This window comes from Molothrus ater, chromosome 3 (assembly GCF_012460135.2).
Source record: "Molothrus ater isolate BHLD 08-10-18 breed brown headed cowbird chromosome 3, BPBGC_Mater_1.1, whole genome shotgun sequence".
Lineage (NCBI taxonomy): Eukaryota > Metazoa > Chordata > Aves > Passeriformes > Icteridae > Molothrus > Molothrus ater.
Genome location: NC_050480.2, coordinates 50,591,513 through 50,606,714, shown reverse-complemented (window position 1 = coordinate 50,606,714; position 15,202 = coordinate 50,591,513). Strand labels below are relative to the sequence as shown.

General features: G+C 40.7%; 1 protein-coding gene across 1 annotated transcript in view; it reads left to right on the top strand.

Annotated features, from left to right (window-relative positions):
- Positions 1–15,202, top strand: part of TXLNB (taxilin beta) — a 32,999-nt gene that overhangs the window by 8,397 nt on the left and 9,400 nt on the right. The window contains exons 4-6 of the mRNA XM_036380484.2: positions 3,091–3,261; positions 8,818–9,012; positions 10,561–10,680. Coding sequence (XP_036236377.1) covers positions 3,091–3,261; positions 8,818–9,012; positions 10,561–10,680 — 486 coding nt within the window. The remainder of the gene's footprint in view (positions 1–3,090; positions 3,262–8,817; positions 9,013–10,560; positions 10,681–15,202) is intronic.

Below are 15,202 nucleotides of genomic sequence, written 5' to 3'. Positions count from 1 at the left end.
ACTGAACACTTGTTTCTGACATACTGTGCAATGTTACTGAAATAAATCATTCCTTAAATACAACAAAAACCTTGTTGGAGACAGGCTTACCCTGCTCACTTGAAGTGGCTGAGGGGCATGTGGTGATTAATGGCTTGTCAGCAGTTGGCTGTAGCTGTGACCACTCTCCCTGTTCCCTCTTGTCCATCCCCATCACACACTGGGGATCATGTCTTGCTTTTGCTGAGCTGTTTTCCAGCCAGATCAGCTCCCTGGTCTGGTGAGCCATGTGGTGACACAAACACTTGTTGCAGCACAGCTCAGGGGAAGGTGTAGCCATGCGATAGATGGAGCTGGGTGCTTGGCAGTGCTTCCCCTGCTTCAAGTAGCATTGGGGCTGGCCGTAGCTGAAGAGGCCACCCAGCAATGTTATGTCCATGCTAGCTCATGCCCTGGCACAGTCTGTACAACTGTGGGTACACTACACAGGCTGGAGCATGGGCTGGTGAAGGTAGAAGCCACACCAGGGGGGAATGGGGAAGTGAGACAGGCATTTGGGCACAAGCTCTGCCACGCTACTCACCAAGAGAGAACATCTCATTCCCTAAATCTGGTGTGTCGGGTTATAAAAGCAGACTGTGATTTACGACAGCTTTAGCTTACAAGCAGCTGTCACAGAATTGTTTATAACTGGATTATTTTCAGAGGTCCTGCGAGTCTTACAAGTGCTGGGTGCAAGAACAATATGCTAAAAAATAAATACAAGCTCTGACATTGTCTACAATGGGATCAAGATAAACTTTTCTTTCCTAAATTGACTGCTTCTCTAGGACAGCTTTCAAAAGTCAAAATTGCTTCTATTTTCAGTTAATTTTAGCTTCTACTTCATTAATTATTCATTAAAAATTATCATTGGAGACCATTTTGGCATTCCTATTTATCAGCGAATTGCCTTTTTCATTGAAAAAGTAACACCGTGTCTTAGATATTACTGAGAACTTGAAGATATAGGCTTCTAGTGCAAGTAATATTGCACTAAGGGGGAAAAAAGGTAAAAAAATGCATGGAAAGCTTTTCATATCAAGATTAATACCAACTTTATTCTGAGCCCCCTATCTCAAGTGCAGTTTGAGTGAATCATGAAATTTGGATAAATCATTAACCACTGAGCACAGGCTGTGCATGTAAAATGCGAAGCAAAAAGAGCACTTTTTATGTTTTTCAACAGAAAGAGGATGTTGTCATTGCAAAAGTCCCATGCCTGCTCAGTGATTTCTCATGGGCAGCTCCTCACAGCACTGACTTCTTCTTCACAGCACAACCAACAAACTCCAACTCCCTTCTCACCTAGCTAACACACTCTTTTGTAGCACTCTTCTTCTTATTGGACACAGCTGTGGCCTATTAAGGGCAGGCCTGTTCCTAATTTCCTAATCTTTGGTGATTAGTACAGCTGCAGCTCCTCAGGTGTGAGACTACCTTCTGCACTATCTTTATTTTCTTACATTCTATCCCTCCACAAGGGGAAGGGGATAAAAACAATCTTATGAAGGAAAAAGATCTCAGCCTTAATTACAGAAAATAAATTTATTTTCCTACAATACTAGAAAAATTATTTCAGCTAGTGCAGCTTGACTAGATGCAAAAGCCTGTATTGTGATCTACAGGAGCAAAAGTAGACAATACATGTGTTAAAAGTTGGACATTAACTGTAAATATACTCCAAGCTGGTGAGAGCATTGTTTTGTGGTATACTTAGCTGTGATTTGATTAATAATACATAGAGCTCTCTACTGTAAACATAAATTACTGAACATCTACAGAAAACAGATGAAAGTATAAAATATGATGCTGTTGACTGTCTTGTTTGAGCTGCACATCATTCCCCAGTGCTCACAGACTTTCCCAGTCATACTGGGGTTAATTAGTACAAGTGGTAGTATATTATTAGATAATGTAGTCCTAGCAGCAACTGTTATTATTAAGGTTCATAAGTTTAAGCTCATGTTCTACTGTTTTTCAATCAGAAAACATCTGGATTTCAGAAATACCTTGCAATGTATGCACATCTGTGATACAGTGAGAAGGGTTATTGTGTGTTGGAACAGGAGATGAAATCATGAAAAACTTCAGAGGTGAAAGACTTCTTTGACCTCACTGTTAGGGTGTTAATTTACAGTACAGCAATTTTTTTCCAAACATCCAGTGATGGACACGCATCAAAAGAAATAACCAGACTGTGCAGGCATTACTATTAGCAATTATGTTGCAGGTCATCTTTGCCCCCTTCAAATCCACCCTGCTCCCTACCAGCCTTCCAGGGAAGGCAGGAGTCATGCACCCACAGAACAGCAGGCTCCCAAGGGAAGAGCAGGGACTGTCCCTGTTTCCTCCAGGAATTATACAGAGACAAAGAGCCCAAAAGAGGTTTGATGCACCATGACCCAACCCCAGTGATGACAGGACCTTCAGAAACACAACTGACAGACACTCTCACATGGTCCTGTGACCAGAGGAGCCTGGCAAGAGGAGGTGCCACATGTCATTTTGGGAAACTCTTCTCTGAAGAGAATTCTCCTCCATCAGCAACAAAGCCCCCACATGAATAGCATTCCTGGTCTTCAGCTCTTCTTTTGTTGTTTTGTCCAGCAGGTTCCTGGATATTTAGGAAACTGCTTCTGTTTCAGGAAACTGAAAAATAAAATAGAATTAGCAACCACTGTATCACCTCATGATCTGGAGAAATCTCACCACATAAAGCACTACTGACTGCTCTAGTTCCAAACGTTGAAACAAAAATAAAAACCTCACAGATGTCCTTCAAAGAAATTCAAACCAAAGAAGGAAGAGCTAAAATGGTGTGACAAGAATGTTAAAAATTATGTTCACCTACCCACAGTACAGCACACTTGGGACTGTTGCAGCAAGCATGCTTGGGAATCTCCAGGTTCTTCTCTCCTATCATATTAGTACTGGTAAATACAAAAGATTTCCTAAGAGGTTAAGAAAGTGTGAAGACTTTCCCCAGACCAAAAGAGCTCATTTTCTTTTCCATCCCGCTTTGTTTCATTTTAATCAATGTTTCCCTCTTTTAATCCCTGTTTCGCCCAGCTTGAAGAACATCGTGCTGAGCAGAAAAAGCTGAAGTATCTACAGAAGAGACAGGCCCAGATCACCAAGGAGAAGGACCAGCTGCAGAGTGAGCACAGCCGAGCCATCCTCGCCCGCAGCAAGCTCGAGAGCCTGTGCCGGGAGCTCCAGAGGCACAACAAGAACCTCAAGGTGAGTGGGAGCCTTAGCACAGTACCCAGCAGTGAGGGGAAAGATGATGCTGACATCTTGCCATGCCCCTCTAGTACCAAATCAAAGGCACTTTTGCATCTACACATGCAATAATAATAATTATGTATACACTCTGATCTTGAGGTCCATTTACACCAAGACCCCTTTGTTTCTCATTTGGAAATATCCCAGCACTTTTGGACAATGGGTTTGCCCACATTGGCTCTAAGCTCTCCTTACATTATTAGGGAGCTCAGGGCAGAGAAGAGCAGTGGGACTAACAGACCATGTCCCTCAAAGTGCAGATGCAAATGCATGTGCATGGACAGAACCACAGGAACAGCAGCTTTGCTCCAGTGGACTCACGGGAGGCTGGTGGGTGTTTTCATGTAATTCGAGCACGTGGACTTTCTCAAGTGATTTGTGAGGATCAGTCATTCAGGACATTTGTCTAAAGACACAAAATGTCAAGAAAGGAAGAATGCCAACATTATTTGTGGAAGTTGTTTGGATTACAAGAATCAGTTAAAAGAGAAAATTTTCAGGAGCGTCAAAATGCTGGGATCCATACACCATGTCTACCAATTGCTCGATGCATCACACCATTTAAATGTGAAATTTATAATATGATTATGCTCCTTGAAAAAAAAAGTATATTCAAGAAGAATATTTCTGTTGTGATCATCCTTTTTTTTCTGAGTGCATGTTAGTGATAGTGTTGGTATTAGTGTACAAAAGGCCTCTGCTTTGATCTATTCAAGGCCTTTCTTTATGGGGATATAGTTTTGTATAGAATTACACATAGGAGTTGTCAGCAGCAAGAATTCCTCCTGATACAACCTCTATTACAGGTAATGCATTTTCATTCATTTCCACTGGCTCAGGAGTTGGCCTTCAGGGTCTTGCTCTGACTTTCATTGTGTGCTGGTAAGAATACAGCTGGGAGAGGGAATAGTCACTCATACACTCAAACCAGTGTGTGCCCTAGTAGAAGGATAAAAGCAGTTTAATACATAGGAAAGCTAGAAGCAAATCTTTCTGTGTTCAGTTATAGTCACGCAGAACTGCTAGTGAAAATTAACTTTGTGCCTGTCATTTGTATTAGACCTGAGCCATTCCTCAATATTGATCCACAGTGATTTGCCAGGCCACCTGTGGGTAAAATCTTTCAAAAGAAATACGAGCAGGTTTAAAGTGAATTAAGGATACAGTGTACAGTGCTTTGCATAGCCTTAACTGATGTTCCTAAGCAAATCATATCAGTGGAACTAATCAGTGAAGACTGGGGCATTTAAAAAAACTAATTCTATTTGGAAAATATATTTGGAGCAAATGTTGTTGAATTCCTCATACAGTTTCACAGCTACTTTATGCTTATTAATCTTCTTACTAGAAAGCATGATTTTTCCATTCTCTTTGTATACAAATACTTCCATGCACATTTCATCTTTACAATTAGGAAAGTCTCTTTTCAACATTTTTTTACCTGTTAGACTGCTTTACTTTGTGACTAGGTTCTCTAAATAAACATATAAATTTCAGGCTCTGTTCTTATTTTTATTGTGTATCTTTGCCAGGTGAGCCAGGGAATATGCCTGAGGTCATCTGGTATTAGGAAGAAGTGTTTGTATTTTCATCACTTCTTTCTAAGAATTTTGAGACCTTTTAAGAAACCCAGAATACTATCTTTCCTCGGGTTCCCATGCTGTGTAGAAAAAAATCCCAAAATTAAATAAGACAGTAAGACAAAGTACACTTGCAGAATGCATGAGAAGTAAAGTAATAAACAAAAACATTCATTATCTTTATCCAGTTTTGTCTCTCTAAGAATTTTAGCATAGTTCTTGGAATATTTGCCGTTATGCTTTAGCTCCTAGATATCTGTGAATGTCCAGAAACTAATGTTCTATTTATTTAAATTAGTGCAATTTTCTTTCACTCATGACTGTACTGAGAGGGCTCAAAACCAGAAAATCCATCAAATGGAATTTTTAAAATCTTATGCTTAAATATTTTTATTTTGGTTTTGGCATGACAGAGATTCATAATTTTTTAGTGCTTGGGATTAGCAGTTTGATTATGTTTCAAAACGTGGAAAATAGAAGCTAGGATGTCATTTCAATAGCAAAGGAGAAAGCTGGCCTGCCCAGATCAGAAACCCCCTCTGACTTACCATGTGGTACATTATATGCACATCATGTCATGTAAATGTCATCTTCACTCATCTGGTGTGTGGAATTCCCATTAACTGCACATCCGTGCAGCCAAGTGGTGATGAATATGTATTCAATGCAGAGCTGCATTGAAAATCCACAGGGCAGATCAGAGAAGAAAAATTTCTGGTTAGTATTGGATACCAGCCTCAAATTCTCACTTACATGTAGTCCAGCTACTCTGATTATTTCCTTGCAGTTACACAGATGTTTAATTCTCCCTCCAAGAAAAGCAGAATAAAGGTTTGTGAAATAGCAGAATGTGTTCCCACTGCAATAAAGAGCTGCTCTGCTAAGAGCAACAGCAACTCATTTCTCTGCATGGAGTTCATGTTCTGCCAATTATCTGACAGTTTGGTAGCTACTTAGCATCTTGTAGTGACATGAACATCTCAGGTCCCTCGTCCTCCCTGCCATCAGGCATTAAGCAATGACTTTCATACAAATGTCACAAAAGTCAACAGCTTTAGCTATGGGCTCAGCTCCAAACTGGCTCAGACCGTGGTGCCTGGGAATGAAGAGCACAGTTCATTGAAAAAAGGATTCCTCACTCATATCATCTTGGCTGATATGGCTTCAGCAGACCAATAGTCTTCTGGAACTGCCCCAGAGAGGCATGAGAAAAACTCCAGTATCAATCACACTCTTCTGTTCACAAATGATCTCACATTCTTGTGCTAAATCCCAAACTGCAAAATATCCTGTCTTAATTTTAACAAGGTTTTACATTCTTACATTCTTGGCAGCAAAACATGAGAGCAAAAGCAGTATTGCACTAGGACAAGAACATATGTTTGAAAGGGTAAACAGGGAGTGCAAAGTTTCAGAAAGGGCAGAGAAAAGAGAACAAGAGTTTATGACTGGTCTCTGCTCAGTGCTGTAGCCACACTGCTGTCCTTCTGCTCAGCCAGTTCCCTTTAATCTGTGACTGGGATCTCAAGGATTTAACAAATGAGGGCCCCTGAGGAGCTCCCCAGGACACATACCAGCCCCCATTCCTAAGCAAATATCCTTCTCAAGTATATTTTTCTCCAAAGCAGAACAGATACAGAGAAATCCTGCATCCTGCAAATAAATGCTTCCTGGCTCAGTGTCTTTAACCATGAATCTTTGTATTGTCTCTGTGCTCTGTGTTGTATCATTTTTCTACCTCAGAAGAGCTGGAAATAAGATCTTCTGAGTAACATATATGCAGAGGGTTGGGTTTTTTACATTTGCATGATTGGTAGTCTCAGGATGTCTCGTTTCACCTTGTTACAGAACTGTTTGGTGTGACATATGCACAATCCACCTTTTTTTGGTTTATATTCATATGGACTTATTACTCTGCAGAGCTTTAAATCACAGTAGTGACATGTTATAAGGCTACCTGCATTAGAACAATGAAATGTTTCTGAGGAAGGATGTTTTGAAGCCACAGTGAGACAACTTCAGACATGCAAGTTCAATTTCTCACTCTGACTTCTTGAAGTGAAGTACGTGCACTCTTCTGCCTGCTCAGGGCTGCACCTATGTAATGGAGAACTAAGAGACATGAGGAGTTTTTTAAACGGTGTATCAGAGATAAAATAGAATTCTAACTTAGTCGACACTACCTAGGAATTCAAGTCAAATTTGGAAAAAGTTTCAAATAAAAATAACAAGGATGACATTGTTCGTAAACATGTGCTTTCAAAAGAAAATTAAATGTTTCCTTTTGGAAATGCTAAATCAATAGATCTAAAGCATCTTCTGAGCAGCATTTTTAACTCTACTTTGGAAGGTCATTTTCTGCTAAAAGGATTTAAACAAAAAATACCTACAAAAAGCTCTATTGCTGTTTGTAAATGCAAAATGTTTCAAAATCATTCTCACCAACTGAGAAAAAAAAATTGGAGAGCTTCTCTTTCATCTTGATGCAAATTTTCTGTATGTCCAATTTCCAAGCCAGGTACTGAACCAGGACCCAACCCCCAAGTCATTTGCCCAGTTCCACATGAAATTTTTCCTTCCTATTAGGAGAGAGAGTCCTTCTGGGTTCACACTTTGTATTACTCTTTATGAATACACACACAGGTTCTTGTGTGAACTGCAGAGCACAGCAGGGCTCCGTGCACCAGGGTATTATTAATTTCTATGCACCAGGGTATTATTAATGGCTCCATTGCCTTCCTCCCATCATCCAAGGTGTTGGCATCCCTATTGCTCCCTGGACAGCAAAAGGACAAACATGCCCTACCTTGAACAGCAGCTGTCCTAGATCAGGCTCGTGTTGTGCATGCTAAGCAGAAATTGGGTCATTTGGTATTCACCTTACTTTATGAGCAGGGCCCAAATCAACGCCTGCTATGTCACATTCATGATACAAATTATACCTTATTAGAGTCAGCTAAAGCTTTATTCAAATATATTTATAGAAAATATCCATATGCAGTGTTACCAGAGATTTTTATGCAAATTACTATGATAGTTGAAACCTTATTAGAGTATGCCATTTGCATTCTGTGGAGCGAGTTTTTAGTGTGGTCCTGGCCTGATTTGTAACTACAGCAGATACGGTCTAGCAATTCTACATCAGGATTACCTTCCCCAGACTGCCCTGGAAAAAAATGAGGAAGGAATAAAAGTAGTCTGTATTACTGGATCCAAAGCAATGAATCCAGATTCTATCTGCATTGTCTTTTATATAAACAAATCTAAAACAGAAGTTCAATAATAGGGAAAAAAATTAAATCTGACTGTCTGTCTTAATTCTGTAGGAAACAACTTAAAAGCTTTCCTTGAATTCACTAGCTACTAAATTAGTGCAAATGTTTATGTCGGTTAAAAAATTAGAGAAGGAAAATTGAGGAATTGGAAAGGAGTCTTCAGCAAGTGATGGATTTCTCTTAAAAATTTAAATCCCAAAGGCCATGAATTTGATATGAAGATTCCTTGTTAAAATGAGGCATTGTAAAAGGTGATTTTTTTAATTCAGTCAAAGAGAATTTTGATAAAAGAGCTTTCAACTGTTTCCACTAAATATCTATTTCCAAAGAAAGAGGTGTGATGCAGTATCATGAATCAAGACATGCATGTATGTCCTCTCCTTCAGGCTTGCTTTGACCTGAAGCTCTGCTCTACATCCATCTTTATAAATGCAAATTCTTAGTTCCCTAATTTTTTCAAGGCCACTGTGTAATTGGCTCCGTAAATTTAGAATCTTGCCTAATGCTGGAGCAGATGAAAGCAAGAAAATCTCCAAAGAGGAATGCAAACACGTATAATCCTTCAAAGGGAAGCCTTATGCTACTCTGAAACAGTGTTTTTCTGGAACTGCTTATTATGCCTCTCACTTACTGTGTTCTCTCCCATTTTACAACAGGAGGAAACAATCCAGCGGGCACGGGAGGAAGATGAGAAGAGGAAAGAAATAACTAATCACTTCCAGGGCACACTGAGTGAAATCCAGGCTCAGATCGAGCAGCAGAGTGAGAGGAACATGAAGCTCTGCCAGGAGAACACGGAGCTGGCAGAGAAGCTGAAGAGCATCATTGACCAGTATGAGCTGAGGGAAGAGGTGAGCAGTGCCCTGGCTGCTGGCTGGGACGGCAGCACATTGTCTGGCTGTCCCAGGGGATCAGGAGGCACTGCCAGCAGCCTGGCCATCATTCAGCTGTCTCACAGGGTGGGTGCTTTGCCCTCTGAGCCGCGCCGTGCCTGCAGCAAGGTCTCTGTGGTATGGAACTGCGTGGGACAGCGCCCTGCCCGCGGCAGCCACGGCAGCCTTGCTGCTGGGGGAGAGGGGCTGAGGCACCCAAGCAGCCAGCGGTGCCAGCTGTCTGCTGAGCTCCCCCAAATCCCTGGAGACCTCCCCCGGCATCCCTTTACTCCTTCCCACTAAGCTCCCTTTGGATACATCCCAGCTCCCTTTCAGTACATCCCAGCTCCCTTTCCTTTACGTAGCCTGTTCTGCAGGTGACAACAAATATATTCTGTTACCTCCAGAAGCAGGTTGGAGAAGGGCTCTGTAAACTATTTGACCCTTTCCCAAAAGCAGAAAATTAGGATGACAGATAAAGGAGACCCTTTGAATTTAAATAAATTGTTGGTTTTTTTTTAATTTTGACACCAGAAAAAAATCCTCCAGTAAAATCCCGAACTACCTTTTTTTTTATTTTATGATAAACATCAACAAATATCACAATGGGTCTTTTTGTAGTTTCTAAATACATTTACTGTGAGCCCCAGTGCAATCAGACAACATTATCATACTGAATAAAACATAAGTTATCTATCTTTACAATCTGGAATGACTGATAAAATACCTGCTTTTCCAAATCTGTTGAATCATGTATGAATTCCTATACTGAATGAAGGAAATGTACACTCCTCTCTTGTGGTGTCTATGAGAAGAAAATGTAAACCAGAGGGACACACACAGAATAATTGCTCCTATGAATTTTATCTAAGTGAATTAAGACTGAAGTAGGCTATCAGCAACATTTATGTCCTGAAAGTCACCATGGAGGCAGATATTTTACAGGCTAGAGGAGGCCTCTGGTTTGTTTGGTCTTATCTCCAGATCCCCACTCATGTCCTGTCACCCAGGCCCTTCATTGTGCAGGTGTGTCCAGACCAAAGGGGATATGCTGGGCTTGTATTTACACAGAGAATGTCATGAGCTGTGCACATGCTTCCAAGTACTGCAGGTGCAATGTGTCTACACCACCATCCACACTGTGGCTTAGATCCACTGGCCATTTAACAGCTACAAAAAAGGTGTGTCCCCAGCATATTTATTATTGATGAGCAATTATTTGATCTTCAGTCACACTAGAGTGTACTGATGACTGCATATGTAGACCTTAAAACTGGCAAATATGCTAAGGCTTTTTTTTTCCCTTACAATAAATCAAAATTGATAATGTACACCAGTTTCCCTTCCCATGCTAATTCTGGCACATTTTATTCTTATCAGAGCTATAACTTTTTAGTAATTGCAATAGAGTGTCTTCTTGTTTTGCAATGATTTTAAGTGTTCCAGTAAATAGCTGTACATGTACAAGCATGAAGGTCTGTGTAGATAATTAAACCTGCACATTCAGCAGATTTTTTTTTTTTACAGCACCTTGACAAAATATTTAAGCACAGAGAACTTCAACAGAAACTGGTGGATGCCAAGTTGGAACAGTCTCAGGAAATGATGAAGGAAGCCGAGGAGCGACACCAGAAAGAGAAGGAATATGTATGTACCTATCCTTCTAATTTGTCTGTCTTTTATCTAGCTTTAGGCCAAAACAAGCCCTGCATGCTATTTCACAAATATATTCAGGTCCAATCTGGGGTACAGTAGCAGAGAAGTTTTTATAGCTACCATCAGTTCTCAATGCAAAGGAACAACCTCTGAAAGGCTGCTTTCATTTTCATTTACAGATTTAGAGGCACACTGCAGAGCAGTGGGTTAGATCCCAGACTGTTTCCCCTAACTCACTGTCACTGTGTAGTTGGTGTGTGGTGATGTTGGGTCAGGTGATGCCATTGGTTTTCAGTTGTCTCTGGTACTTGATACTCCATCTCCCCACACAACATGAATGCACACAGCTAAACCACCAGAGAGGAGACCAAGAATGTGGGATTGAAGTGAAATGGCTGAATGCTGCTATTCCCCCAGGTTCCAGGCTCCCCAGGCATCCTGCCACGGATCACTTTTGCCTTGGACGAATCCACAGGAGCCACTTGCTCTTACAAAGCCTCCCCTTCACTGTTTCCCTCCTTATACTGGTTTGCCAGTGCCTCTGTCAGGCAGGCAGTGTCTGGATCCATTTAGCAGCTTTGTTTGCTCTTCCTCCCTTTCTGGAGTCAAGGACATCTCTAGCAGGGGGACAGGGAAAAGTAGGAGGCATGTCCTCTGCAGGCACAGCTGGGATGGAAGGAGGACATTCCTCCATCTGTAGTCTGACACATTTTGTGACTCAATTAGACTAAAATTAATTTTCTCAGACTGCCTGGTATTTTCACAGCAATCCTCACATCTACAAAGGATCGGAGTTCAACACAGGCACGTGGTCCCTCTTCTCAGTGGAGGCAGCAGCTCTGAGAGGGAGTGACAGGCTCTCATTAGCTGCAAGAAAGCTTTAGTTTTCGCCAGTCCTCCAGCTAACTCAGGAGCAGCATGACACACTTCTATAAAGAGAGGACATTTATCCCTTCCCCATATCTGGAAACAGATATATTAGCACAAGCATGGCTCTAACGGGTATCTTAAAATACTCAAAATAGATGAAAATACGGGGCTCTAAGACTTGTTGTTAGAGCACAAGGGAAACACAGCATACACCTCTTACCAAAAAGAGCCCATAAGAGCATTTATCCTCTTTCTCTGCACTTATCTTGCAGTTGGAACACCCACTCCTGCTCAGCTTTACTCCCTGCTAAAGAGTGAGGGTGAAAACGAGCTGGGGCTTTGTGCAAATCTGCATATCACTGCATGACAATCTGTAGTCCAGCTGACTTATTCTCCTTCACTCTGAAACCTACATAAAGCCAAACCCCACAATTTCATTCATGACCATTGATTCTTGGCAGATTTAAACTCCAAAAATCTCCAGATGTCCAAGAAATCACTTACAATGGCAAAGCAAATATGGGCTTACTTTACTGATGTCACTGGGAGTTCTGCTAATGAGTACCAGATTTCAAATACTGAGGGGAAAAAAAACCAGAACAGAAGATATAGAAGACCAGGCATTGGCTCTGTGGAAAAATGGCACATACGGCCTTGTGTCAATACGGACTTTCATGCTGCATCTCTCAGAACATGAATTTTGGGGCTGCTTGTCATCTGTGACTGTCCCTGTTTTAGCCGAAACTTCTTTATATGTATTATCCAGAACTGGTATGCAGAGATTTGGTATTTTCATTTTTTTAAAGCACTGAAAGTCATCACTGTCTACAACTGGGAGTGGAAGATTTTCTTTTGGGCTTTGCTGTGTGTAAGAAATAACAGGTTTGAAAACAAGCTACGAAACCTTTATGCAGTGGGTGTATAATGGTATGCACCGTGTACAAAGAATATTTTCCCCATTGTCCAAAAGCATGCTTAAAAATCCTGTCCTTGAGGTAGGCTGGTGATGTGGGTCTAACATCACCCATCACCTCCAAGCAAGGTAGATTTAGCTGCAGAAATGAAGGCCAAAAGCCATGCAATGAGTCAAGGCATAATTAGGCGTGTCATGATTCATCACGGGCAGCCCAGCACCAGAGAGCTGGCCTACACTTGGCTCCCACCTCCATCCTATTGATGTGCTCTTAGTCCCACCCACCCAGCCATTGTACTAGTGTCTGTGGGAGTAATGTATATACATGTATGTGTGAAATCAAGGTGCTTTTGATGGAGTTCTCTCACTTAGCTGTAACTCTCTCCAGCTCAGTAATGTGCAAAGTTATAACAGCTTTCAGAATCTTTCTCTCCATAGAATTTTCTCATCCCTGTGCATGACCTTTGCTGCAGGATTTTGCAATTGTTCTTAAATGAAAATTATTGTATGCTTTTATCTATTTGATCACTCTTTGAAGGCTCACTTTGATGCCTTCCCATGCACTTCTTCCACGTGGGAATCTTTGCCCCTGTGCAAAACTTCTTTACCTCAGACAATGAGAAGTGTTCCCTCTTGCAGAGCGTGAGCACCTCAGAAGGAGGTCATCTCATTGCTTGCACAGTTCACTCTACACATGCCTCAAAGGATGCAATTCCCTATTGAAGCAGCAGTGGTTCCTAACGTGTGGTTTCCACAAAGGGACAGCTTGACCTAAGGATGCTATTTTATCACCATCCCACAACTGGTCAGCACTACATAATTGGAATTTACAGAGTCTGACAGCAAAAAGAGAAGTTTAATTTTCACTAAGCCAGCCCCTGTGACTGTCTGGGCCTCCAGCAGCTATCATAGCTCTAATAATAGAGTGTAGCATCACCACCCTTCACTAAAGTGCTGCTCTGTAAACACCACATGCAATATTTATTCGTTTCTTGATACTTCAGCCTCCTTGTTACCACTTCATACTCTATTAATAAATGTATCAGTTCTGATTCATTTTCTCCCAGCTTGGTGTTTGCAGATGACCTCAGGCTGCATAAGAACATGTGCTAATTTGAGCAAGCCTCTCTGTGGCTTGCTTCCATTACAGAAGACTTTATTAACTCTCGGATTTTTGTTGACTGCAGAAGTTATGTGGGTCAATAAGAAAGAGGCATTTCATTAAGAGGCAAAAGAAGCAACTTTTCTTTGCCTTCTCCATCCATCTGTTGTGCTGTGGCCGAAGACATGGTGCAGGAGTTGGGACCTTTTCATTATTCCAGTCACATTGGGTATGGAGGTAACCCCAGCTGAGATTGAAGCAATTCAGATAAAGTCCAGTCCTTAGAAGTAATGACTGGCCTAGGGACTGGGTAGCTCTGAAGGTTTTTGAAGCACATTTCATTAAATCATTCAAACCCTATAAATTCTAAAAAACACTCTAAAAAATTAGATATCAAAGAAAGGTGAAATTTAAAAGTCCAAATTTCATCCAGACTTTTAAAAAATTTGTTTCATTTTTTTGTACATGAAAAGCATACCCTCTTCTGAGAAAATAAATGCACAAACTGATGCTAATTTAACCCATGCCAACTCTTTTTACTGTCTATGGCATATCCTATTTGAAATTTTAATCAACAAGACCTGAATTAAAGAACTTGATTTATCTCCATGGAATCAAATTAAATTATCAAAATAAATATTGAGGCAGATATAAAATAAGTACGACACATAATTTCTTCATAATTGAGCTGTAAAACATTCTTGTCTAGGAAACTTTAGATGTTAAAAATTCAGTGGGTCCAAATTAAAGGGCTGAATTGATGAAAGAAATATTTTTCTAGAGCCAATATACATATGTTTATATATGCAGCAAATCTAATTCAGATAGTCTCTGTGCCACAAACAGCTGGAGACCGTCAGCATTTTAGGGTTCATCCTCAGCTCTTTTACCAGGTGGTATTTGCATAGTTTACATGTGTTATTTCCAATAAAATGGTTAGAATAAAAGTTTTTACTCATTTTCAGCATGTGCTTCTACTTGCCTTTCACTTCCAGTATAAAATCCCCAGACGTACACAGTCCTTTTAATTATCAATATATTTTCAGAGCCCAGCTGTGCTATTTTAAATACAATTTAGAGTACAATTTAAGTTCAATTTAGTCCAACAGAGCAAAATCCTGTGGTAAAATAACTTCTTTATGTCTCATTTCTCAAGCTATCATTAGCATTCATTTTCTAAAATATATTTGGCCTGACTAATAAAACACTTTATAAATGTTTGGTAGACAACAGAGACATTTCTTTAACACCCTGGTAAATGTTTCCTGCTTTTAGATTAAACCAATTGCTAAAATATTACTGTGTACTTTGGAAGTGCTGACTCAGAACTGTAGCCAGGAAAGGTCTCTGCAAACCTCATCCTACAGTTTGTTCAGCCTTAACCAATCCTCCACCTGTTTTATCTGCAGCCTGCAGATCAGAATGTGATTTTGCCAAACACCTTGGGGTAGGGAAGCACACCTTCCCAGGAAAAGCCAGGGAAGAAATTGCAGTTAAGCTTCTCCTGGGCTGCCTACTTAACCTGAGACATTTATCACCCTGAGCTGGAATTCTCCACTTGCCACTGCAAACAGAGCCCGAAGATAACAGACAGCAGTAAATGTATGACATTTGCTATGCACTGGCTT